General features: G+C 42.4%; 1 protein-coding gene and 1 long non-coding RNA gene across 5 annotated transcripts in view; one reads left to right on the forward strand and one right to left on the reverse strand.

The window, feature by feature from the left end:
• LOC130357910 (uncharacterized) overlaps positions 1 to 6,195 on the forward strand; it is an 83,423-nt gene extending 77,228 nt beyond the window's left edge. Inside the window, exons 2-3 of the long non-coding RNA XR_008889320.1 lie at positions 4,468 to 4,590; positions 5,825 to 6,195. This is a non-coding gene — a long non-coding RNA (uncharacterized LOC130357910). The remainder of the gene's footprint in view (positions 1 to 4,467; positions 4,591 to 5,824) is intronic.
• SPDEF (SAM pointed domain containing ETS transcription factor) overlaps positions 1 to 26,814 on the reverse strand; it is a 44,450-nt gene extending 17,636 nt beyond the window's left edge. For 3 of the 4 annotated variants that reach the window (XM_056560664.1, XM_056560663.1, XM_056560661.1), the window contains exons 1-2: positions 26,705 to 26,814; positions 18,372 to 18,772 (exon numbers count right to left, since the gene is read on the reverse strand). In XM_056560664.1, the coding sequence (XP_056416639.1) occupies positions 18,372 to 18,747 (376 nt within the window). In that variant the 5' untranslated portion in view covers positions 18,748 to 18,772; positions 26,705 to 26,814. Of the gene's footprint in view, positions 1 to 18,371; positions 18,773 to 23,383; positions 23,437 to 26,704 lie in introns of those variants that run through there. The other variant, XM_056560662.1, reaches the window with a different exon arrangement.
• Between the last annotated feature and the right edge of the window lie 509 nt (positions 26,815 to 27,323).

Consider the following 27,323-nt stretch of genomic DNA (forward strand, 5'->3'; position numbering starts at 1 on the left):
TAAACATAAAAATTTTCCTGCATGTAGTTATGATTTTTTTTTAGAAGTAATTCAAAATCAAACCTATATAAGTAGGGTATCATTTTAACCGTATGGACCTACAGAATAAAGAGATTTTATTTGTACCAAAAAATGCACTGCGTAGAAACGGAAGACCCCAAAAGTTACAAAAAGGCTATTTTTCTTCAATTTTGTCGCACAATAATTTTTTTTCCCCGCTTCGTCGTGGGTATTTTTTTTAAATGACTAATGTCATTGCAAAGTAGAATTGGTGGTGTAAAAAATAAGCCATAATATGGAATTTTAGGTGCAAAATTTAAAGCGTGATGATTAAAAGAAAATGATGATGAAAAAATAAAAATGCAAAAACGGAAAAAACATTTTCACCTTAAGGACGCAGCCCTTTTTCGCAATTCTGACCACTGTCACTTTATGCATTAATAACTATGGGATGCTTTTACCGATTATTCTGATTCTGAGACTGTTTTCTCGTGACATATTCTACTTTATGTTAGTGGTAAATTTTCGTCGTTACTTGCATCCTTTCTTGGTGAAAATCCCAAAATTTCATGAAAATTTAGCATTTGTCTAAATTTGTAGCTCTCTGCTTGTAAGGAAAATGGATATTCCAAATAAATGTTATATTGATTCACAAATACAATATTTCTACTTTATGTTGGCATCATAACATGGACATATTTTTACTTTTTGAAAGGGCTTCAAAGTATAGCAGCAATTTTCAAAATTTTCATGAAAATCTGAAGGGACAGATGTTACAGAACTACAACTCCCAGCATGCCTGGGCAGTCTAGGCATGCTGAGAGTTGTAGTTTGGCAACATCTGGAGGGCTACCGTTTGAGCACCACTGTAATAGTGGTCTCCAAAATGTGACCCTCCAGATGTTGCAAAACTACAACTCCCAGCATGCCCAGACAGCCTTTGGCTGTCTGTGCATGCTGGGAGTTGCAGTTTGGCAACCACTAGAAGGGCAGCAGTAAAGATCGCTTTACTGCCACCTTCCTCCCCCCCCCCCCCACTGTCGCTTCCCTACCTGCGCCGCTGATCTCTGCTGTCTCCACTGACGATTGGCGGTCCACACGGCATCCGCTTTCCAGGTACCGGCCGCCATCTTCTTCCCCCGTTCTGCCCGACATCCAGGGGGTGGGCAGAGCGGGGGGGTTTCCATGGCAACCCCCTGTCATACACTGCCATTGGTCAGAACTAATTTCTGACTAATGGCAGGGGATAAGAGGAGATCGCAGTGCTGCAACCTCACTCCTATCCCTCAGGATGATCTGTGCTGATCTGTCACTGACAGCTCCGATCATCCCTATTATCCAGGTGATCGGGTCACCAGAGACCCGATCAGCCCGGAATAGGAGAAAATCGCATGTCTGAATTGACATGCGATTTTCTCCGATCGCCGACATGGGGGGGGGGGGGGGGGGACCGGCATTCACACAGGCTTAAGGTCTCGGGATGCAGGGCGTATGCATATGCCCTACGTCCTGAACAGGTTAAGGAGTTAAAACCTTTTGCAGGCATGAAGTGTGGTCTATAATCCATTTGACCTAAAATGATGCCCTGAAAGTCAAATGACACTCCTTCTGGGTCCTACCATGCTGCCAAGGAACCAAAGATGGCATAACCAGGGGTATTTCCAAACACGGGCTGAGCAGCTCAGTATAATATAGGGTGCATTTTTTTCAATATCAGATGTTATCATCAGATTTTTTGTACAAAAAATATGTTGCACAAATTAAGCATTTGTGAAAACTAATTTTGAATTTTTAACACTGACTTTGTAATAATTCCTGCAAAAAAAAAAAAAAAATGGTGTTAAAATACTCACTGTACCCCCTCCCCTAGTTTCTGCAAACCTTGCATAGCACATCAAAAATTTACTTTTAAAATTTTCAACATTTTTAACATTTCAAGTAAAATTGTTAGGCTTCTAATTCATATAAAATATAATAATAAAAAATGCTTTTAAAATAAAGAAAAAATACAAATGATATTGGCCTTCTTTTACTATGTACATAAATTACAACTTGTGACAAAAAAACTATGTCAGGTCAGAATTATCGTGATTGGCAAAATGTTACCAAAGCTATTCTCTAATAAAGTCATACATCACGATTTAAAAAAACAGGCCTGGTCTTTAAGGGGAGTACAGGCGTAATTGTCTTTGTTCTTAAGGGGTTAATATCTTTAGCTGTTTGGAAGTGATGGTGGAACAAACACACTAACACATTGAGTTTTATATATATATATATATATATATATATATATATATATATATATATATATATGAAGAGAGAGAGAGAGAGAGAGAGAGAGATTAAACAAGGAAATTATACTGTCAGTTCACACAAGACAGATGTAGCCATGTTTGATTTCTGATCCTTAGATCTGAACAGGGTTTATGAATATGCTAACATTCACTTTAGAATAATACCATAACACCACTTTCACATGGAAATATTAATATCAGTTAAGTGGAACATGAGTAAAGAAAAACTAAAATTAAAAGATCTATACCTCTTTTATGCTTTGGTCTCACACTTAGTTTTGGCTTAGCGTGCATGCACACCACGATTTTGAAATACAGTTCCCGTATCAGGTTTTCGATGAAAAACGGATTCCTTAAAACCTGACTAAACTATATCAAAAAGTGTGGACAAATTTTAACCCATATACGGTTGAAAACCGTATATGGTTTGAAAAATGATGTCCAGTTGCATCCGTTTTTTAAGAAAAAAAAGTATGCGTTTTTTAACTTTTCACTCAATTTTGAATAAATTTTCACTTGTTTGATTAAAATGCGAAGAAAAGCAAAGTCAAAAACCGTATGGTGAAAACCTGATGGAACCGTACGCACATACAGTTCTGTACGGTTCCCATTGACTTCCATGTTTTAAAAAAACGCATACGATTTAATACAGTTTTCCACAAGGACCAAACAACGTGGTAGACTACGGTTTGCGGTACGGGTAAAAAACTGGACAAAACCGTATGAGATGCAAAACGGACTAAACCGGATGATGCGTTTGACATACAGTTTACAATGTTAAGTCAATGCATACAGTTTTCTATACAGTTCCATAGGTTTTTTAACTTGAAACCGTATACGGGAAATGTATAACAAAAACGTGGTGCGCATGCACCCTTACAGATATTGATACAAAATACTGACCAAACTCCTAGCATGCAAAAGAGGCCTTAGGCAGTCCCCACACTTTACTTAAATATCAGGTAAACCTTCTGGTTTTGGTACTGTTGGCCAACTGCTTGTTTGGCAAACAGCTATTCCTCCCAACTACCCCACACAAATGTGGTTTCATTGGAGAAAGGAAAATAAGCCGTTACCATACACTGTGGGGACAAAGAATCAGCCAAGCTGAATCCAACATGCTTGATGCTTCTTCCTCTTCTATATTAGGGGAGTTTAAGGAGGGTCTGGACATTCCCATACTTATTACATCAGTGGATCTAGCTAAAATAGTTGAAAATGGCTGACATGCTTCTAATGAGTTGGGTACCTTAATGTAGAAAGGGAAAATCTTACACTGTCCAATTGTTTGTTCCCTTGTAAGATAAACAGTGGCAGAAATTTCTTGCAGAGGCTTATTTACCTCTCGCTATTAAAAAAAGATGTTTATTACACAGATCAGATTATTCAATATACATAGTCAGGGAGCTAATAGAATGGTAGCAAGTTTGACCTTCTGAGCTGAATTCTAGTGAAGCCAGATTGTCTATGTGTATATGTGATACTGTGTATCCTTGTACATGTTGTAACTACTTGTAGAGATGGAATTTTAATACAATGCATAACATGTGTTAATGCTTAAAATGTCCCTGTCATTTAGAACATAAACTCTGGATATGTCATAGAGTGATGTCAAAGTTTTGATTGGTCGTGGTCTCAGTCCTGAGACCCCCACCAATCATTAGGACAGGTGGAAGCTATGAGCTTTACTCCCCAGCCCGTCCCACTTCTGTAGACTAAGTCCCAGGCAAACCAAGCCTTCTAAAACAAATCCAGGTTACCCAGATCAGTGGAGACCATTTCTTTTATCCTTCAGATCTGATTAAGAGCCTCTACAAACTCAAGCTTAGTGGGAATTTGGGAAAACTTACAATATTCTGGGACTCTATGTCATGTAGCCCTGAAAAGTGCCGCAAAAGAGTAATAGCGCAGACACAAACCTGATTATATAGATCAAACACTTAAGTTAAGAAACAGCAAAGCATCGGACAATTCTACCCAAATGTCGCTCCTCCAAAACATATCTGGGACAAATGAAAAAAAAAAATGATGTACCTGATCCAGGCATCTGTACTACCTGGAGACAGTTACACTCTTGTGTCCTGTAGGGCAAAGAATGGTTATGGATTAAGAGAAACATCTTTTTGAGGTCCGCCACATAGAATGTCAACTTCTGGTCTCTTTCCCATTTCAGGATAAAAAGGAGGCCTGACTTCAAAAGATCTCGAGTCCGTAAACCAAAGAAAATGGCATAGAGAGGAAGAGATAACAAAGAGACGTTCAAAAGGCGTAAGGGACCTATGCAGGGACTCCTTGGGTAAGAGGGAGTCGTAGAAATGAGACAGATTCTTTAAGTTTACATAGACTTTTAAACATACCAGAAAAGTCTCAACTGTATAATAATAAAACACATGAAGATTAACTCTAACAGACTATTTTCTCACTCCAACCGTAAAACTTGCTTTCCTGCTTACATGTTTTGAATATTCTATGTCTGGAGGGGAATCTTATGTATAGGACAGTTTATACCCCAGAGAGATAACTGACATGTGTGCATTTAAATTAATACTACAATACCTCTATAAGTTTATTGAAAAGCAAAACAAAGCAGAAGTAGACCATTAGTTAAGGAGAATGTACACCTAATTTAAAAGAATGTGAAACACTAAATTAGGATCAGTTTTTAATGGCAAAACCTTTGTTTTGTAGTAAAAATTTAAAATATTATTCTCTAGCAAATTGATATTTATATATTTTTTTTTATCTCAGCAATTAGATTATCGAAGATGGTTTTGTAAAATCTATAATGTTAATAGTGATTTTTTTAGGCACATGGGGGGAGATTTATCAAAACCTGTCCAGAGGAAAAGTTGCTAAGTTGTCCATGGCAACCAATCAGATTACTTCTTTCACTTTTGAAAAGGTTACTAATAAATAAAAGAAGCACTCTGGTTGCTATGAGCAACTCAGCAACTTCTGGACAGTTTTTGATAAATCTCCCCCATTATTTGTATATGTACTGTAACTAATACTGTGCACCAAGCTGAAAGCCTAGTATGTGGATATGTGAAAGGTAAAATACAGCCAATATCCTCTACATTTTATTAAAATAAAATAGCTCTTATTTGTAGTAGTCTAAGTAGTAGTAGTTATAACCTTAGACTACCAACCTTGCAGGTGGGACATAATGGGAAATAATAATAATAATAAGTTTAAGCATAATTCTTTATGCCACATGGCGGATCTTCCGTCAGAAAAATGTATCATTTAGGACCATGTGTGTTACGCTGAGCGCTCCGGGCCCCCTGCTGGCCTCGGAGCGCTCACAGCGTGTATCCCCAGGCAGCGCTCCGGCGTCTCGGCGTGTGCGTCCCTGCTCTCTAGGGCGCGCACGCGACGGGACTCTTAGATTTAAAGGGCCAGTGCACCAGTGATTGGTGCCTGGCCCAAAGTGGTTATTAAGGGTTAAGGTTAAGGTGAGAGGCAGTGCTGGTTGGACTTAATTAGGCATTCACCTGTGCACTGCCTATAAATACCTTCTCCTCCCACAGCCTCCTGCCGGATCTTTGTGCCTTGTGAAAGCGTTCCCTGTTGTTCCAGTGTTACCCTGCCTGTTGCCGACCTGTTGCCCATGACTACTGCCTTAGAACCTGTGCTGCCTGCCCTGACCATTGCTACGTCTGACTACGCTTCTGCCTATCCCTCCTGTATCACGTCTATCTCAGGAACCAGAGGAGTTGAGTCGCTACCGGGTGGAACGACCTGGGGATTACTGCCACAGCAAGACCATCCCGCTTTGCGGCGGGCTCTGGTGAAAACCATTTTTTTTACATTCATTAAAAAAAATTATGAGATATATATTTTCCTGCCCTGGACTAACATTAACCCTTCCCTAGAATATAAGGCATTAACCATTAGGCCACCTTACTCCTTTAGGGATATTAGATATTATCCATAGCTACCCTAGACCATCAGGAATAAGGGATATCTACTATATTCACGCCTCTATCACCCAAATGAACAAATAATCAAGAACAAGTTGCAGTAAAATCATAGAACTTCTGCAATCACAATTATTTCCTATGATGTTGCTTTGCAGGCTATGATTCTTTTAATATCGCCAGGAAAGTATCCATATAAGGTTACTCTTAGTAAAAGGACCATCAGGGTTCCTCATTTTTAGTACCACTAGAATGCCTTTATGAACAATGTTTTCAGGGGGCATCCACAGTAACAGTGCCACCACTTTCCCCATAATAATAATAGCATCATCATGGTGTCATCCTTAGGTTTTACAGTGTATAACGTAAGGACATGGCTGTATAGTTTTTTTTTTTTTTTACCTAGAATCCGTTCCCCTGAGATGCTAAATTACAGAGGTTACAGTGCAGTAGCTGTCAATCAGAGTATAGAGGAGGTGACCATAGAAGAGAGGGGAGTTACAGAAGTGCTGAAGGGGGCAGAACTTAGCTGGGCTTGGGCTCTGGCAGCTGATATGAAAATTAGGCTTTGGAGCCCAGCCTATCTTTTTAAACTCTGATATCTTGGCGCTGGAGTGGTCAATAAATAAACAAGAGGTATTTATGGATTCAAGATTCATGGCCTTACATTATACAATACAATATTACACAATATTGCATCTTTTGATCTTTTGGAGGGTCTTGTTTTTATGCTGTATATCTTATGGTAAACTTGACATTTGTTTTTTAATTCTGTGGGTGAATATAATTAAAATGATACCCATTATATTATTTTACTGCTTTAAAAAAAAAACTACTTTAACATAATAAATAATTATAGTTAAAATTGCTGGGGGCTGTATGAGGGCTTATTTTGCTCTTTGATCTCTAGTTTTTATTAACACCACTTTTGCGTATGCAATTACTATTTGTTAAGTGTTTTTGGGATGTAATTTGGGATGTAATCTTTTTCTTTTTAAAGTTTACTCCGTTGATCACTGTACGGGATCATGAACATTATATTTTAATAGTTCTGACATGTATGCTAGCTCTGATGCCAAATATACTTATTACATTTTTTACGCTTTATTTGTAAAATGAGAAAAGGGTCCATTTCAAATTTTATTGGGGGGGGGGGGGGTGGCCTATTCAGATTTTTTTTAACCTATTTATTATACATTAATAGGGAATTATTTATAGCAATCTTGTGGTTGCTAATACTGTTCAGTGTGATGCAAAGGCATAGCACTGATCAGTATTATCTGTGATCTCTTTCTCTGGTATGGCATAAGGCAGACCAGAAAGTGAAATCACAGCAGAACGTCAGGAAGCAGGTAAGGGGACATCTGGCCGCCATCTTGGCTTATAAGACCCTTTTGGTCATGCCGTGGGTGGTCTGATAAGTCTCCCCATGCCCCCGTAATACGACAATAATAATAATAAGATCCCATGATAGTAACATAGTTTGTAAAGTTGAAAAAAAAAGAGTCCATTGAGTTCAACCTAAAACCCTACTGTGTTAAACCAAAGGAAGGCAAACTTCCCACCCCCATGAGGCTGATGCCAATTTCCCATGACAGAGGAAAAATTCCTTTCGGACTCCAATATGGAAATTAAAACAAATCCCTGGATCAATATTCTATTCCCATAAATCTAGTATCTATAACCTGTAATATTATATTTTTCGCAAAAAAAATAAAAACATCCAGGCCCATCTTGAACTTGTTTTTCAAGTCAGACATCACAACATCATGGGGCAGAGAGTTTCATAGTCTCACTGCCCTTACAGTCTGTGATGATGGTGAAACCTTCTTTCCTCAAGACATAGCAGATGCCCACTTGTCATAATTACTGGTATACGTGCAAAAAGATCACTAGAAAGATCTCTATAGTGTCCATGTAGTATTAATCATGACATTTGAAGAGTGAATGGCAGACATCAGCAAGATCACTCCTGTGGTCCCTTTATGTATAGGATTCAAATGCATATCCTGGTGCATTAAGTACCAGAGCACCAGGATGTACATTTACATCTATTATACCTAAGGGGTTAAAGGGGCACTCCAGTGTTAAACATTTTTTTTTTAAATAAACTGGTTCCAGAAAGTTAAACAGATGTATAAATTACTTCCATTTAAAAATCTTAATCCTTCTAGTACTTATCAGCTGCTGTAAACTACAGAGGAAGTTCTTTTGTTGAATTTATTTTCTTTCTGACCACAGAATTCTCTGCTGACACCTCTGTCCATTTCAGGAACTGTCCAGGGCAGGAGAAAATCCCCATAGCAAACCTCTCTTGCTCTGGACAGTTCCTGACATGGAGGTGTCAGCAGAGAGCACATCCTGTGGTTTCAGTGTGTGCAGCTGTCGGGTGTGGCTCCATTTGCTCTCCAGACTTCCAGGCAGAGAAGCAGGTTTTTACATCGGGCTTTCCCAGGAGCGTGGCAGGCTCCCTGGGAGGGCTTTCCTGCATGGAGCCTCGGGCTTCTACCTCTCGTTCCCGGCTGGCGAGAGGGGGAAAGAAAGTGTCTACAGCCGGATTCAAGGTCGGGGTGAGACGTTCCATTAGGGCCAGCAGAAATGTGGAGCCCACTCCCCCGACCTGATCAGAGGGACATAAGGCATCAGCAAAGACCAGCGGTCCTTCTGCTACCCCGGAACCCCAGCAATGGGGGGCACGGGGACCAAGGGAGTCATTGGCGCCATATGGCTCAAGGATACAAGCAAAGATGGCGGAGTACGAAGAGCTGGGCAGGAAGCTGAGGAGTCTGAGAGAGGACCTGAGATTTGCCCGCTACCAGGCTGACCAGGGCCCTACAGGTAAGAGGCAGAAGTTCACTGCCCAGGTGCGGGCTCTGAAGATAGAGGTGGCGGAGGTGGAGGAGGCCAAAAGAAAAATCTCTGAGGGGGCAGGATTCCTAAAAGAAAAACTGATTAATGAGGAGAGATTCAAGGAAAGGAAGTATGGTGCAGGCTGCCCTCAGGAGAGCAGTGAGGAGGAAGGAGGGGAGGAAGATGGCAGAGAGTCGGCTGTGGGAAGTGAAATGGATGCCACCCCTAGTGTGTGTGACCCCCAGCCCCCCCAAGATAGCTACCCTGAGCCCGCCCAGGTGGCGCTACCCTCCAGTGATGGGGAGACAGAGGAGAGCGGTGAGGAGGAGCTGGCCAGTGGGGGTTTGCTGCAAGCCATTATACAGCAGGAGTCCCCTACCCGTATGGAGGATTTTACCTTTGGTGAGGATCTCGGTAAAGATGATCTAGTAAAGAAAAGGAAGAAAAGGCAGAAGGTTCAGGAGACTGTGACTTATGTGTTTCGTCCTTTCCAGCAGTCCGGGCCACCTGTAAAGTTGGTTCAGACTGCTGGGCCCCCCAAACTGCCAGTCCCCATTTCTGTGGTGAAGCAGGGCCAGAAAGGGGGGTACAGCATGGCGTCCAAGACGGCAGAGGAAGCTATAGAGCCAGCAAGTCCTATTGGGCTTAAGGTGAGCAGCCCTGGTGCTGCGGGAGTGCCCCAGGGTGGTGGGGGGCGTGTCCAGGCACCAGGGGCAAGCTATGCTACTGTTTGCTCGGGGAGCGGTTCCCCAGGTGTTGCTGGCATTGAGGGGCACTTCCCTGTGAGGGGGGGGGGAGTGTCCAGATAAGTGATATGTCTGTGTGCTTGGGGGGCGGTCCCCCGAGTGCCGTGGACATTACCGGCGCTGCAGGGCACTCCTCTGTGAGGGGGGGGGAGTGTCCGGGCATCGGGAGTGGAAAACGGTCGGTCTGTATGTTCTGTGGGTGCTGCGGGGCACTCTCCTGTGAGGGGGGAGAGTGTCCGAGTGCCAGTGCCAGCCTCAGAGCCCGTGCAGTCGGGAAGACATGGTGATGGCGTTGTGGAAGGAGCTGGGATGCGCTCGGAGGGGCAGCCCCAGGCTCAGGCAGTAACATCGCCCATGGAGGAGGAGCCATCAGAGTCGACCCCAGCAACAGCAAAGCCAGCAAAAAAGACTGTTAAAACCGGCAGTACTACAAGTCCCAGCCAGCCCAGGATATGTTAGGCACGACGCGAGTGTAGGGGGTGAGGATGATGGGTGTGGTAGTGTTGTGAATGAGAAGAGTGCATGTGGGAGTGTTAGTGGAGTGAATAATGGTGGGAGTAGTGGTGGTATGAATACAAAGTCTGGTATGGATGATGAGAATTGTGGTGTGAATGTTGGTGGGTGTAGTGGTGTGAATGGTGGTCCTGGGTCTGAGTCTGGGTCTGGTTCGGCTGCCCCCCCGGTAGTGACTGCTCCTAGGAGCTATGCTCATCCGGCCCCGGGGGTCACTTGCAGCAGCGCCTCCTGGAGGCTCTACGTAGGTCAATCCAGGTAGAGGGAAGGGGTGAGGTCGACCTGTCTTTCTGGATAGAGAGGCACGGTTTGGGGGCATTCCGAGAGCAGAATGGGGAGGTGGTCTGGTCCCTCCCGACACCCGGGCAGGACAATAACCGTAGGAACGTGGTCCGTCTGATTTGGAGGGGCAAGGTTGTGTGCCCGCCTCGGGCTAAAGTGGTTGAGCTCCTCCTCCAGATGGAATTCAGGGCGAGTGATATCTTTGCCCTGATTCACCCCTATGGTTCATCCGAATTTGACATCAGTTTTGTTCGACCGGAGGGTCTCGAACTCTTCTGGTCGAACTACGAAGTGGCGAAGAATGAGCCCGGCTGGCGGGATTTTGCTGTAAAGGCTATTTCCCGTCAGAACTCAGTCAAGAAAGTGACCGTTTTGACTTGTAACGAGTCACTCTCCTGCTATGACATCATGACCTGGCTGGGACGGTATGGGGATGTGACGGACATGCCCAAGAAAAATCTAGATGAGCACGGGATCTGGTCTGGGGCCTGGACGTTTTCCGTCAAACTCAAGCGTTCAGGTAGTACAGTTGCCCACATTCCGTCAGCTGCCTTCCTTGGACGTGACAGAATCCAGGTCTTTTACCAGGGGCAGCCTAAGGTCTGTCACAGGTGCGGTAGCCCCACCCATTTTAGTGCAGCCTGTACTGTACAGGTTTGTGCTTTGTGTGGTGGGGTGGGTCATCTGGCTGCATCCTGCAGACAGATCCGGTGCCACCTGTGTGGTGTCCTCGGGCACCCTTTCAGCCGTTGTCCGAGCGCCTTCGCCCGTGCTGGGGCCGCTCCGGCCAGGGAGAGCTGTGAAGTTGCCCTGGCTGGGGAGGGTACGAGCAGAGATGGGGGCATATCAGGGCTAGTGACGAGGAAAAAGGGCCCCGCCAAACTAAGGCGGGAGGAAAATCGTAGGAGGAGTAGGGAGCTGGAGAGTGCCCAGGTGACTGGGGCAGCTCCGGCCCCTGCTCCTGAAGCTGGCCCTGTAACCACTGAAGCCCTGGGGTAGAACGTGCTGGATGAGGAGATCAGGAGGCTGCGCAGAGAGGAAGGCAAAATGGCCGACCCTTCTGATTCCTCCCACTATGAAAGTGTGGATGAGGAGAGTGGGGAGAGGCCAAAAAAGAAAGACAAGGGCAAAAGGAAAGGGAGAAAGAAGAGGTCGGAGCCCTCTGTTAAGCCTTGTACTACGGACCAGGTCCAAAACGGAAGCCTGACTGCCCCCCCTCTGATTGACCTGTCAAACCGGTACCTCGTCCTCGATACCATCTCCTCCCCCTCCTTGGAGGGGGAAGGTGAGGGCGGGGTGCCTAGGATGAGAGAGCCTCTGGGGGGAACTGGGCCTTGTCCTGCGGAGGCATCTTCCTCGGAGGGCAAGGCTAGACTGGGGCCGGATGGAGACGGGGACCACATGGACCAATCAGAATCTAAGAAAAGGTCCAAAAGTGGTCCTGCCCTTTCCTCTTCTTCAGGGGATGAGGGGGCGAAAAAGAAGGGGAAGCAGAAGTAAAGGTGTGGCCGTCTAACTCAATCACCCATGATGGTGGCACTCACCCCACTGACTCTAGCATCTATTAATTGTGCCAGTATAAAGTCTGATACGGCTAGATTCGCAGGCTTTGATTTTCTTGGCCGTGTTGAAGCCGATATTTTCTTTTTACAGGAGACCAGGTTGTCAGATCTAGCCTCTCTGGTGAAAGCCAGAAGAGAGTGGAGGCGCGGGCCCTCCCACTGGTCTCTTGCGGCTGAGCCGTATAGTGGGGTGGCGGTCCTTTTTACCGCTCCGGTTGAATGCAGACGGGTTATTGAGTTAGAAATGGGGAGGTGCCTGATCTTAGATGTCCTCATGAAGGGACAAGAGCTCCAGCTCAAACATCTATGCCCCACAAACTAAGCTGGGCCGTAAAAATCTTTTTATGAGGATTAAGCCCTTCCTTTTTACAAGCCGGCAGGTGATCTTTGGAGGGGACTTCAATAATGTCACGAGGTCCCAAGATAGGAGATGCTCCAATGGTCCGCTGGATTGCGATAGTGTGGTCCTTAATAATATAGTTAGGGAAGCTCGCCTAGAGGACGCCCACATCCGGAGCCCCTCAGGCCACGTGGGTTTCACCTATCATCAAGGTAGTCGCAGGTCTAGGATAGATAGGTTTTATTTGAAGGAGGAAGCCGTCTCTTCCGCATTGTCCGTGGTTGAGGTGGAGTTCTCTGATCACTGTATGATTTTGTTTTCCTTGAATGTTTCAGAGACCCCCCGGATGGGTAAAGGTTATTGGAAGCTGAATTCGTCCCTCCTGGAGGAAGCAGAGATAAGACAGTCCTTTGAGGATTTTCTTCAGAGTCAGGTACCTTTACTGGGCCTTTGTAGTAGTAAGTCAGAGTGGTGGGAGATATTCAAGAAGCGGGTTGCAGGCTTCTTCCGCCAGCTCTCGAGCCTCAGGTCCCTGAACAGGTATCGCTTGTATCAGGGTCTGATGAGGAAACTCGAGCTTCTTGTCTCGACTGGAGGTAGCCGTGATGATATCTCAAGAGTGAAGTCCTTGCTGATGAGGTGTCAGTACGATAGGCACGCATCTTTGGTTTTTGAGAGGGATTTCGGGAAGTACCGCTCGCCCGACCCTTACAGGAACTGCAAGATGTCAGTGAGTAGTAAAGTAGTCTCAGGACTGATTGATAGTACAGGATCTCTGAATCGGTCCAGATCAGGGATCCTGGAGGTCGTCAGATCTTTCTACTTGCACCTCTTGGGGAGGAAGGATCTAGATCGAGACAGGATGTCCTGGCTGAAACCATTCCTGAGCCAGGGGTAGACCCCTCTCTTGATGTTTTGGCAGAAGATATCAGGGAAGAGGAAGTGAGACTGGCGATTGAGGGGCTCGCCCCCAAGAAGTCGCCAGGTCCGGATGGCTTAACATCCGAGTGGTATAAGACCTTTAAGGAGTCTTTAGCTCCCCTCTTGACCATGGTATTCAATGAGTGTCTCTCCTCGGGCACTCTGCCAAAGTCAATGAGGAGGTCGGCCCTGATTCTTCTCTCAAAAGGTAAAGATCCTAGCCGGATTGAGAATTGGAGGCCCATAGCTCTTCTCAATACGGACAGGAAGCTTCTGGCCAAGATACTGTTTAATCGGCTGGTGAAGTTTGCACCCCGGCTCCTTTCGGGGGCTCAGCACTGCTCTGTTCCAGGCCGAAGCACCTTAAGTGCTGTACTCAGTGTCAGGGAGGCAGTGGAGCGGAGTAGTGCGGGTCTCTGGAAGGGGTACTTACTGTCCTTGGATCAGGCCAAAGCATTTGATCGGGTGAACCACGAGTACCTCTGGTCCGTCCTCCTGAGGTATGGCTTACCGAGTACTTTCGTGAATTGGCTTAAGATCTTGTATACAGGGGCAGAGAGTTTCCCACTGGTGAATGGGTGGTCTGGCCGCTCTTTTGAGGTGGGGTCCGGAGTCCGTCAGGGTTGTCCTTTGAGCCCGCTTTTATACGTGTTCGTGATTGATCCCTTCGTCCGGAGGGTAGATCGTGGGCCGTTGGCGGGAGTCGGGATGAGTCTGGTGGAGCCGGATGTCGCCCAGAGAGTGGTGGCGTACGCTGATGATGTCACTATTTTCGTCTCCTCGAGGGAGGAGGTCGATGTGGTGATGTCAGAGGTGGAGCGCTACTCGGAGGCATCCGGGTCCAAGATCAACCGGAAAAAGTGTGAAAGTCTCTGGCTGGGAGGGGGGGATCCCACGTTTGATCTCCCGGACACCCTCCCAGGTCCCCAAGACTCAGCAAAAATTCTGGGCATCACATTCGGCCAGGATGATTATTCCACCAAAAACTGGGACGGTAAGCTCCATGATGCCACTCAGAGGGTGAACCAGTGGAAGGGTTGGTCTATGACCCTCAGGGAAAGGGTGCACCTGATCAAATCATACCTGCTCCCCTTGTTTATCTATCTGGGCAGTGTATGTATCTTGCCAGATGCTTACTACACTAGGGTCTACAGCCTGTTTTTCCAACTGTTATGGGGGAACAGGTTGAACCTAGTCAAGAGGGAGGTTACGTACCGTACGAGGAGACTAGGGGGTTTATCTATGGTAAACCCTGTGGTGTTCTTAACCAACACCTTCTTGAAAGCTAACATCTCGAACCTCTGGAAAGAGAGGGCTTCTCCGTGGGTACACCGTCGGACCTCCGTACACCACATGGATATCTTCCGGCTTACGCTACCCCGACTCTGAAGTCGGTGGGGTCTGGGAGTGTGGGAGATCAGGACCCAGTCAAGGCAGTTCCTTGACAAACGGGTTCTGTTGACCCACTTCCAGAAGCCTCTGGCGCTCAGGGACTGCCCAGGTCGGGATCTGAGGGTGGGGTTGTATCTTTTAAACTTGAAAAGGATCCCCCAGAAGTTTTGGGACTTGGCCTGGCGCTGTTTTCAGGGGAAGCTAGGTGTAAGGGACAACCTGAAGTACAGGAACTCTGATGACCGGGGGTGTCCCCGAGAAGAGTGTGTGGACACGCTGGAAAGCATGGACCACTTCCTGCTTCATTGTCCCTTTAACGTAGGGGTCTACAACTGGGTGGGCGCTTCCATTGGCTGGAGTCAACTTGCCGGCCTTACCTATCCGGAGTGGGCTTATGGGGCATTCAGGACCCTCGGTGGCCGAGATCGGGGCACTTTATTTTTAGTCAGCTTAGTGGTTAAATATCACACGTGGAATGCACGGTGTTTAGTGTCCACCCAGCAGAAAGTCCTCTCCGAGGTGGAGGTCTGTAGGAACATCACCGGTCACCTCGGGAATATCAGGTCTTTGGAGTATGGCAGTCTTGGTAACAGTAGGGCTTCTCTCCTATGGCGAGGGTTTTCCTTTCATGTGCCCTAGGTACTAGACCTTTTTGGTAGAGTACCTTTATTTTGGTTAGGGACAGGCATACAGGGATAGAGATAGGGTGATAGTAGGGTCAGTTTGATGAAGGGATAGAATTAGGGAGAATAGTAGGGGGAGTTAGGGAAAGAGTTTACATTTCTTCAGTGTATCAGATCTGCCATCCTTCTCCCTGGTGGTGAGCTGTTGCATGTGCACCATAGCTTTTTGTTTTGTTTACAGCTGATATGGTATGAAGGGCTTACAGGCACTGAACTTGGGCCTAAATTGGGTTGTGGTCTTGTAGATAAGGTTGTATTTAGTTGGTTGGTTGGAGTGCTAGGTGGGGAGGGGGTATATGTGGGTGTTTTTTTTTTTTTCTCCTTAGGGGATCTGACATGGGTCAGTTAAGGACTGGATTTAAGAACTGTACGAACGGTTATGGACTGACCCATGTACAGGAGGGGTGGTGTGGGAGAGGGCACAGTTTTAGTGTAGGATTTATTTTAGGGTTTTTGTAGGTATTTTTGTGAGGCACATTTATTATATTTGTATGTAAATTGTTTTATATTATTTATTTGTTGGTATATTGTGTTATGTATTTTGTTTTTTATTGTTGCATTAGCCATAAGAAAAGGGCAGTCGGACCAGTTGTAGTTATGTATTATTATTATTATTATTATATGTAGGTGTTTTTTGTCTGTGTATATATAACTTATTTAAAAACCGTTTTTTATTTTATTTATTTATTTATTTATTTATTTATTTTTTGATAAGCCAAGTTGTGCTGTTGTTATGTTCATTCTCAATATGTGTGTGTGTGTGTTTGTTAGTTTTAGAGATTATGCGTGTGTTATGTTTTCTGTTGCTTTATTTCTTTCTTTATTTTTTTCCCAAGTATGGATGATTTTGAGTTATAGCCAGGTGGTGCTGAATTTTATGTTGGTTTATTTATTTCATTTAATTAGCCAAGTTGAGCAAATTTTTTTTTTTTTTTTTATGTTATGTGTGTGAGTGTGAATTTCATAGTTTGCTTAGGTGTATAGGTATAGTATAGTTGTAGTTTGGTATATTTTAGAATTTATTAAAGCTGGGCTGGCCGGTTAGGCAGGATTTTATTTTATTTTACATTTCTGTTGTAGCTGGTTAAGCTTGTTTTGTGTTTTTGTTTTTTGGAATTGTTTTGTATTTTTATAATAAAAAAGAGTGTCAGCAGAGAGCACTGTGGTCAGACAGAAAATAAATTCAAAGAGAAAAGAACTTCCTCTGGAACATTCAGCAGCAGCTAAGTACTGGAAGGATTAAGATTTTTAAATAGAAGTAATTTACAAATCTGTTTAACTTACTGGCACCAGTTGATTTAAAAAATAATTTCCCACAGTTGTACCCTTTTAAGCTATCAGTGTGGATAAAACATATCAGACTATAGTTCTTATAACTCTGGTTGTTTTGTTCACAGACTGATACAATTGTTACAAACTCATATGTAATAAGTATTAGTTCTGTATAAGGTTTCTACTTTCTGCATGTGAATAAAAATGTTACCTTTTACTGACAAAATATTTTTTTTTTAAAGTGAGGAATTACAAAGTGTATTAGAAAATGGTAGAACCTTTCAATATACAATGATGATGCTTTATTTCCATAAAAACTGGAACCCTCTGGTGGAAGTAAAGTACATGAATGGTGGAGTAGATGAAGTCAGAAATAAAAAAAATACTTGGTTAAAAAAATTTGACTGCTTCTGAGTTAGGTATGTGTATCTTTTTTGCAAAACTAACTAAGGCTGGGTTCACATCACGTTTTTTCCAATACGGGTCCGCATACGGCTGGAGGGAGCTAAAACCTTGCGCTCTCGTATCCCTGCCATATGCCGCCCGTATGTAATTCATTTCAATGAGCTGACTGGAGTGAAAATGAGCCAACTCCGGTCGGCTCATTTTTGCCCTGTATGTGGTTTTTCCACCCGACCTCAAACTGTGGTCGACTACGGTTTTAGGTGCCGCGGGAAAACCTTCCGGAGTAAAAAGCTGACTCCGGTCGGCTCATTGAAATGAACTACATATGGCGGCATACGGCAGGCATACGGCAGGGATATGGGAGCGCAAGGTTATAGCTCCCCCCAGCTGTATGCTGTCCCGTATTGGTAAAAACGTTATGTGAACCCAGCCTGGCTGAGGCGCCTTTAACACTGGTTAATGACAGCCCAATAGAAGTGGCAATTAATTATGTACCAGTTTATTGGTGGTCATTAAAAGGATCCTTTACATAGCAAAATTATTGGGAGTGAATAACTAGATTGTTCATGTGACTGTTCACTTCCATTGCTGTTGGCAGCACATCCCATGTTTACACAGGGAGACGTGCTGCAGACATATGTTGATACGTAGGGCCATACATTATATGGGATCAGATGACAAACAAGCTTATTTATTAGCAATAAGTGACCCTGTGGTAATTACTATACATAATAGGGCCTTATTATGAGAGCACAGACATAATTGAGATGCTAAGTGGTCTAATTGTGCCTACACTGTCATACTGCTTTCTTATGATCTGTATTTAAGAACTTTCTTATCACTTGATCTCTACTTAAAATGACCATAGGGATAAAAATAAATAGCAGCTTCTGAAGAATACCAGTCTTACAGTAACTTTGGGAAAGTACTTTTTAATTACAGTAGAAACAGACATTAGGCCTGATTACTCTTTCATTTTTAGGGTTTTGGAGGAAAAGGATGTTATGCCTATTAAAGTCTTTTCAGGAGAGCTGGATGATAGCGCAGTCCAACAAAATGTACTAAAAAAACCTGCAACTCTCATGTATAAATTTTCAACTGCTATAAATTTTGGCAAACAAAAGCATATTATTCATAAAAACATTACCAATATCAATAAGCATAATAAACTATGAATAAAATGCCACTCACCTGCAGAAATATTAAGAAGTTTACAAGCAGTCTCAATGTCTTTTAAAACTTCTCCCACTACCATGGTTTGCATTTGTTCAAGGGAATGATCCTCAAGATGTAATGAAGTTTGGTACTCCAGTTCATGGCGAAGTCCTTGACTATCTATAACAGGGCACTGTTCAGGTTCTTTTTGCCCTTCACCTCGGGGTCCACTTGGTACTAGATTTTTAGGAGGCCAGCTTCCTCCATCACCACTGTATAGAATGTCACAAAATGGCAGGTAGTACCCAGTCGCCCCTTCTTCAAGAGGCTTGTCCAGGCTAGTGAGAGAAGAATCCTGCAGCTCCAAATGTGTGTGTGTAACATTGGGTAGGTTTGTCCCACTGCTGCCCATTCCGAAGAATTTCTATGTAGAAAATCTGAAGGAACAATATTTATTGGAATGTGGGTATCTATAATAATTTACACTAGTCTATCACTTATGCCTGTCTCATAGTAATAATAATAATAATAATTTTATTTATATAGCGCCAACATATTCCGCAGCACTTTTGAAAGACATATGCAAATATCATATTGACCTGAACACAATAAGAAATTTATACAATGTTAGTGCCTTGCATGTGACTGGTGTATGTAGAAAGAAAGTCCAAAACCAGCTCACCCCAGCCTTCTGTGGAAAACTTTTTTTTTAGATCAACTTTTTTTTATTTTTTTAGATCAACTGGTGACAGATAGTTAAACAGATTTGTAAATTATTTCTATTAAAAAATCTTAATCCTTCCAGTACTTTTTAGGGGCTGTATACTACAGGGGAAATGTTTCTCTTTTTGGATTTCTCTTATGTCACGACCACAGTGCTCTCTGCTGACCTCTGCTGTCCATTTTAGGAACTGTCCAGAGCAAAAGAAAATCCCCATAGCAAACATATGCTGCTCTGGACAGTTCCTAAAATGGACAGAGATGTCAGCATAGAGCACTGTGGTCGTGACATAAGAGAAATCCAAAAAGAAAAACATTTCCTTTGTAGTATACAGCCCCTAAAAAGTACTGGAAGGATTAAGATTTTTTAATAGAAGTAATTTACAAATCTGTTTAACTTTCTGGGACCAGTTGATTAGAAAAAATGTTTTCCACGGGAGTACGCCTTTAATCATACAACAAAATAGCTACATCTTTTTACATGTGTTCAAGGTAAACAGGAAGATGAGGTGAAGGGAGGAGGTCATTTTAGAAAACAACGGACACCTGAGGTCCAAATAAAAGTCATTCCCATTTTTCCCTACTTGAGGCATATTCACACTGAAAAAACATGCGGTAAAAACACAAAAGTATACATAAAACATACACATTAAAAAGCACATTTCATTGTAAATTCATATTAATCACCTCCTATTCTGTTTTACTTTCTGTCACCGGTTGATTTGAAAAAATAAAATAAAATTGTTTTCCACCAGAGTACCCCTTTAAAGAGATAGTGTCCCAAACTAAAAAACTCTAATTGCTTGAATCACCTCATGGTCATAGGTGTAGGACGTCAGTAAAAAGTGTCCAACTCTGCTAAAAAATTTGAGTAGGTTGGGGCAAGGGGGTAGACTTCCACACCTACTGTGGCATAGAAGGTTTGATCAAGAGCTGAAAACCATCTTAAGCATAACCTATTCAAAAATACCCAACAAAAATACTGGAAAACCATTCAATTTTATGCTAAATTCAATTCTGTTGTTTACTCAATTCTGCCTTTATTAAAGGTTTGTTTGAATTTTCTATCTTTTAATGTCATTCTTAATTAATTTGTTGCATAAGGATTGATTTTTCTTATCGCCAATAATTGGTCCATCTTAAAAAAAACTACCCTGGAGTTGGGAACACTTTTTGGCAGGTACCAATATTTTACAGTTATCTTTTTTGTCGTTTTTGAAACATTGCACAGCAAGCTTAACAGACTCTGAAGTTGGAGATGTTAAAGGAAAACGGTCATCCTGTTCACCCACACTAAACCCAATACACTGGAAAATAGTGCAGGTGAACAGGAGACAGATGCGGGATCTCTGACTAACATACCTACCTTCAGTCTGGTGCCCTCTGAAGATCAGCTTCTATCTTTGCTGAATTGCACACTGGAGGCCAGGGCCGGACCGGGTGTGAAAACCAGCCCTGGAAAAATTACATACCATTCCCATGGTGTTGCGTCATTATACCATCACGTCGTAATTTTCTTGTTCATAAAAGGTGCAGTATAGCTCCCCACATTAGGTGCAGTATAGTTCTCCCACATTAGGTGCAGTATAGTTCCCCACATTAGGCTGGCAGTATAGTTCCCCCACATTAGGTGCAGTATAGTCCCCCACATTAGGTGCAGTATAGTTCCCCCACATTAGGTGCAGCATAGTCCCCCACATTAGGTGCAGTATAGCTTCCCCACATTAGGTGCAGTATAGTTCCCCACATAAAATGCAGTATTGTCCCCCACATGAGGTTGGCAGTATAGTTCCCCACATTAAGTGCAGTATAGTTCCCCCAAATTAGGTGCAGTATAGTCCCCCACATTAGGTGCAGTATAGCTCCCCCACATTAGTTGTAGTATAGTCCCCCACATTATGTGCAGTATAGTCCCCCACATTATGTGCAGTACAGTCCCCCACATTAGGTGCAGTATAGCTCCCCCACATTAGGTGCAGTATAGTCCCCCACATTAAGTGCAGTGTAGTCCCCCACATTACATGCAGTATAGTTCCCCACATTATGTACAGTACAGTTCCCCCAGATTAAGTGCAGTGTAGTCCCCCACATTATATGCAGTATAGTTCCCCACATTATGTGCAGTATAGTTCCCCCACATTAGGTGCAGTATAGCCCCCACACAGACATACAGCCTTCAGCCATATACAGTGTATGGCTGGAGGCTGTATGCCTGTTTACTGCCCCTCTTCAGTATTCTGACCACCGCTCCGGGGTCATGATCTACTGCTATGGCCTATGAGCACCAATGAGGATCTGGCCCTGGCGGCCGCTGGAGGGGGGAAAAAAGCACGCAGCCACATCTCAAAGTGGCCCCAGGGCCAGCGGCCCACCGGGAGATTTCCCAGTATCCCGTAGGCCAGTCCGGGCCTGCTGGAGGCAAGCCCGCCTCGTGAATTTGAATATTCAAGGCTGCTGGTCACATGACCACTCAGTAGGCACAAGCGCTCAAGTGACCAGCGACCATGAATATTTAAATCCAACTGGTGGGCCCACCTCCAGCACGCAATTCAGCGAAAATAGAAGCTGATCCTCAGAGGGACCGGGTTCCAGACTGAAGGTAGTAATCCTGTTCACCCACATATAACCCAGTGTATTGGGTTTAGTGTGGGTTAACACTTTAAAGGGGTATTCCAGGAAAAAACTTTTTTATATATATCAACTGGCTCCAGAAAGTTAAACAGATTTGTAAATTACTTCTATTAAAAAATCTTAATCCTTTCAGTACTTATGAGCTTCTGAAGTTAAGGTTGTTCTTTTCTGTCTAAGCGCTCTCTGATGACACGTGTCTCGGGAAACCCCCAGTTTAGAAGATGTTTGCTATGGGGGTTTGCTTCTAAACTGGGCGTTTCCCGACACACGTGTCATCAGAGAGCACTTAGAAAGAAAAGAACAACCTTAACTTCAGAAGCTCATAAGTACTGAAAGGATTAAGATTTTTTATTAGAAGTCATTTACAAATCTGTTTAACTTTCTGGAGCCAGTTGACATATACATTTTTTTTTTTTTTTTTCCTGGATAACCCCTTTAACATTCAGCTAACATTCAGCTAAATCTAGCATAATTACATAGTTCATAAGGTTAAAAAAGGACATGAGTCTATCAAGTTCAACCTATCACCCTACTTTGTTGATCCAAAGGAATGCAAAAAAATGCTGTACAGATGGATTACTGTGAATAAAATGAAATTTTTCCAGATGTCAATAAGGCATTTTCATATCCAGTGTCAGCATATATGGAATGGTTGTCAGACTTTCCCACTGCATATTTTGGCATAGTTATGCATTGGAGAGCAAGGTGGATCTCTTGACATGGGGTGGCCTTTGCCAGTCTTTTCAGGTACATACAGTTGCTTGTAACAATAAACCATCTTGAGCCCAACCTGACCCTCTTGGAGAATAGTGGCGTTGCTCTCAGTCCTGTGGGCACTGGCAACAGGGCACGAAAACTTGAACTTCTAGTTGACATTATGCAACTTGTCCAAAGAATTAACCCGCAAAGTGTGAGCTATAACATCCAAGTGCTTATACCACTGTCATACTTTTTGTGCTTCTGTGTGAGTGAAACATTAAAAATCATCCATTTTACAAAACATGCACTTGCAATATTCCACCAGGGTGCCACCTTTTTACAGGGCTGCGGCTGTAAGTACTTGTGATTTTTATGCAGTAGAATATTCAAAGAATACTCAAACTTTCCATATATATCTTATTTACCCTTAATAGAGCAAACATATTTTATGGTGCTCTACAAGAAATACATTTCTCACATTAGTCATCTGCATAGTGACTGAAAGTGCATGACAGGTGTTTCCCTTCTTTGCTATCTGCCATTTAATGGCTGTTGTTCAGCTTAATCCATCTCTAAGAACAGACAGACCAGACAGAACACAGTGAGTGGGGTATGGGAATAGTTAGTGCTATATGAGGGGGGGGGGGGCTAAACTTGGTACCTACAAACTGACTGTGAGCATGTCTCCAGAGGATCCACACTGTCCCTAAAAGGTAAATCAAGGGTTCCTTGTTGTTTCAGCAGCAACAACAGCTGTCATAGTAACAGATTAGTGCTTAATGTAACCCTCTCCCTCCTGCCCTGCTGCTGTTTCTTTCATTTCTTCCCACATAGAACCTTGCAAAACCAATGCATCAGTAACCCCTTCTCCCTTCACTTGCCATCTATAGTAGTTTACTGTAAATAATTCTGGGGCAAAAGGCCAGCTTGTTCAGTCCAATGCATCAGCACTATGTAATTGCATAGCAGTAAAGACTATGGGAGAGATTTATCAAAACCTGTCCAGAGGAAAAGTTGCTGAGTTGTCCATAGCAACTAGGTGGCTTCTTTCATTTTGAAAAGGGCCTCTGAAAAAGGAAGGAAGCAATCTGATTGGTTGCTATGGGCAACTCAGCAACTTTTGCTCTGGACAGGTTTTGATAAATCTCCCACAGTGTGTTTTGCTGTTATTGGCCAGCCAACTAAGGGTTAGGAAGAACCTGTGTGAGTTCTGCTGGAAAACAGACCTGCTCTGGTCCTGCCCCCTGAAACTTGATAATGGGAAATAGCTATGCACCAAGAAGGATACTTTTAGAGACTCAGTAATAACAGTAAGAGAACTAAAATCACCTTGACACTACTCTGAGGGGTTCATCTAACAAAACTATGGGGGGTTTTGAAAGTCTTTTGAAATGATAGCTACACTTTAAATGCTTCCTCTGTTTCTAGGTAATTTAATTGGTATGCAAATGACAGAAGAAAGTAGAGACACCATTTTACAAACACATAAACATTTTCTATCCAAGTGACAGTAGCTTAATCGGAAGATTGTTCTATGTTTTGCAGGTGGCAAGTCCCTTTTATAAAGCCAAGAATATAGTCAATCCAACCATAATATCGCCTTCAGGTCATTTATAAGCAGTCAAGAGCTTCAAAAGATGCAATCTAAAATAATTGCAATAATTTAGATTTTAAGGTGGCAATATCATTGGTTTATTTTATTAAACTAAGTTTGTATGCTTTTTCGATATTATTTGATCAGAAGGGTTGAATGCCATACATTAGAGAATTGAATTTATACATGCTGTAAAGATAAAAAAAAAAAAAAAAAGAATAAAATTAAATAACACTGTCATAACAAATACCGTAGTTCTAGGGAAAAATAATTAGCGCATTTTACTAAAATCAAGTTACAAAACTTCACTCCCTGACTTTTTTGCCAGTCAGTTCTGCAGAAAGTAAAAATTAAAGCCTCATGCACCAAGCCATTTTATAGTTCCATACAATGTCCAAGTTGTATGTAGCAATAATATCAAATCCAAGTAAATCTTTGCAGCCCGACTATACCACCATAAGCTGGTAATTTCATATAGAATTTTTTTTTTAACTCCTGAAGATAATGCCTACACATTATGGTCCTGTACAAAGCCAATATATGTACAAGGCTTTAAAGGGGTACGCCACTAAAAAACGTTTTGTTTTTTTAAATAAACTGGTGCCAGAAAGTTAAACAGATTTGTAAACCGGAAGATGCGTGAATAACGCGAAACGGTGCTGTTGTTCCTGACAGCCGCTCCTAGTCTCCTTACCCGGAGCTGCTCCCCCTCCCTGCACTCGGGTGTTTCTGTGTTATGCTTTTTTATGGAAATCTGAAGAATCCAATACAGCGAATCATTTCATATGGCATGGTGAGTGCGGACATTTTTCTATCTTCGTTCTACTATATATGAAAGACTGTCACTTTGATTGTCCAGCACCATATACCAGCCATACACCCGAACACATTGATTGCTGCACCTGCATAGTGGTTCTCTAGCAGTGCCCACCCATTTTTTCTACCTTTACTTACTTAGATTTGTAAATTACTTCTATTAAAAAATCTTAACCCTTCCAGTACTTATCAGCTGCTGTATACTCCACAGGAAGTTCTTTTCTTTTTGAATTTCCTTTCTGTTTGACCACATTTCTCTCTGCTGACACCTCTGTCCTTGTCAGGAACTGCCCAGAGCAGGAGCAAATCCCCATAGCAAACATATCCTGCTCTGGACAGTTCCTGTGGTCAGACAGAAAATAAATTCAAAAAGAAAAGAACTTCTTGTGGAGCATACAGCAGCTGATAAGTACAGAAAGATTTAAGATTTTTATATAGAAGTAATTTACAAATCTGTTTAACTTTCTGGCATCAGTTGATTTAAAAAAAATGTTTTTCAGTGGAGTACCCCTTTAACCTAGCAGTCTGGCCATGACAGTTTCTGTTTCACTGCTGCACATAAGTGATGTATATGACACACAAATAGATATGTATTACGCTTTTGTTTGTCTAAAACCATGATTGCTTGCTTAGCCAGGTTAAACCTAGCTTGTTCTGCAGGTCATGGAAACATGGGTTCACTGACAAATCATATAAGCTACATTTTTTTATCATACCATATAATGGACTCTTTTATTATAGCATATAAATACAACCAATGATGGAACATATTGTTAGATTCTATCGGTCTGATAGAATTTGACATTTGACAGAAAATGCTTGCTTCACACAAGATAATTGCTTGGGTCACTTGGAATTGTGCTATATATGTTGCTAAGTTGTGTTTAAAACACTAAAATCCCATATATTCCAGTCGTTGAACAGAGATAAAGATATTTTTAAGCCTGTTAAAAGAGACCATGCTCTGGATAATGAAAGCCTTTTCTTCCATGAAGTAAAATATGGAGAATGGCAACCATGGCTATTCTGAGGTCAAATGGTTTACCCTACAGCATATATTAGCTTTAACACTTTAATACCCTTTTATAAAGTAGAGTAATTGAGTTCTATGCAACATTTTATCTAGCATAAGTAAAGAAAAAAGGAAAAGTATTACCATAGAAAATGCACAACAAAATGATGGCCTTATTTCTAAATGTAAAGTAAAGATAGAAAATAGATTACGTTTAAAACATATCTAATAACTAACTGCCAGTGCTGTAAATTTTACCCACAAATACACATACAGGTAAACAGTATTAATACATGTATAGTTTTAGATGGCAAGTAATGCTGTATAAATGTTTGACCTATAATATCTAGGAAAAGTCTTGGATACACTATGAAAACTAGCAAACTTTGAACAGAGTGTTCTGTACACAACACCATGACACATGGAATCACAAGGGACAAACAGTGACATGCTAAACTCTTATGATTATATCCTGTATTGTGCCTCATATTGTCGATTTTAATGTCACAACAAGGAATTTTTGCTTTGCTCCAGTTACTGGCCTTATAATTTGGATGGAATAAGACGTTTCCCTTAAGAAAGTTTGTGCAGTTGGTCACACAATTATAGGATTTATTAGGAACAGACTGAAAATCCTGAAATTGATCCCCACCTTTTATCCCTTAATAATAAATAACATAATCTCAGAAATGGAACCAATTCTACAGAATCATGTTCAAAAACTCCTACCAAAAACTGGGCAAAAGATTAATGTAAAACAACAACATAGGTCCAAAACATGACAGTACTCACTTATACAATACAGCTGACAAAATAGTATAACATTTTATCACCAGATGTCAAGCTTTAGGAAGCTTTGAAATACTCCCCTCTTACAATTTGTAGTTAAAGCATTACCTGTCCAAAATGAGAGTCACTTGCAGGATTTTATAGTGTCATTTATGTCAACTCTTTTGACACCTCTGTTATACCTCTGTACTATCTCCTTCTCTTAGCCAGCGTTTCAGTCCTCTCCTTTCCCTCCTCTTTTTCTCTAAGTCTCTCTCTCCTCCCTCTGTCTCTCGCTGACGATGCTTGAATCCTGGAAGAGACACGTGTCCCTGGTGTAAAGGATGTCTCACCCACTTTCTTCTTCCTTCTCACTTTCCTTCTTATACCTTATGGTATACCTGCCCTTTTTTGGCTTTATCTTTATCATCAAAAACTTTTCATCTTATCCTATTTTTCTCTCTTCTTTATTTTCTCTTTCTCCTTGTGTTTCTTATCTCTCATCAAATTTCCATTTTACTTGCTTTGTCTACTACCTTACTCTTTTGTATGTCCGTGTGCCTTTTTTTTTTACCTTAATCCCCTTTTCTCTTGTTTTCTTTTTGTTGATTCACAATCCTTTCTTCTCTTTTTCTCTTTCTGCTTTCTTAGTGTTTTCCTTCCTCTCTCCCATGGAATCATCTTAGTTTATATAGTGCTGTCCCGTACCTGAGTAAACACACCCTGTGTGCTCACATTTAACAGGTGC

The sequence above is a fragment of the Hyla sarda genome, chromosome 2 (genome assembly GCF_029499605.1).
Source record: "Hyla sarda isolate aHylSar1 chromosome 2, aHylSar1.hap1, whole genome shotgun sequence".
NCBI classification, from domain to species: domain Eukaryota; kingdom Metazoa; phylum Chordata; class Amphibia; order Anura; family Hylidae; genus Hyla; species Hyla sarda.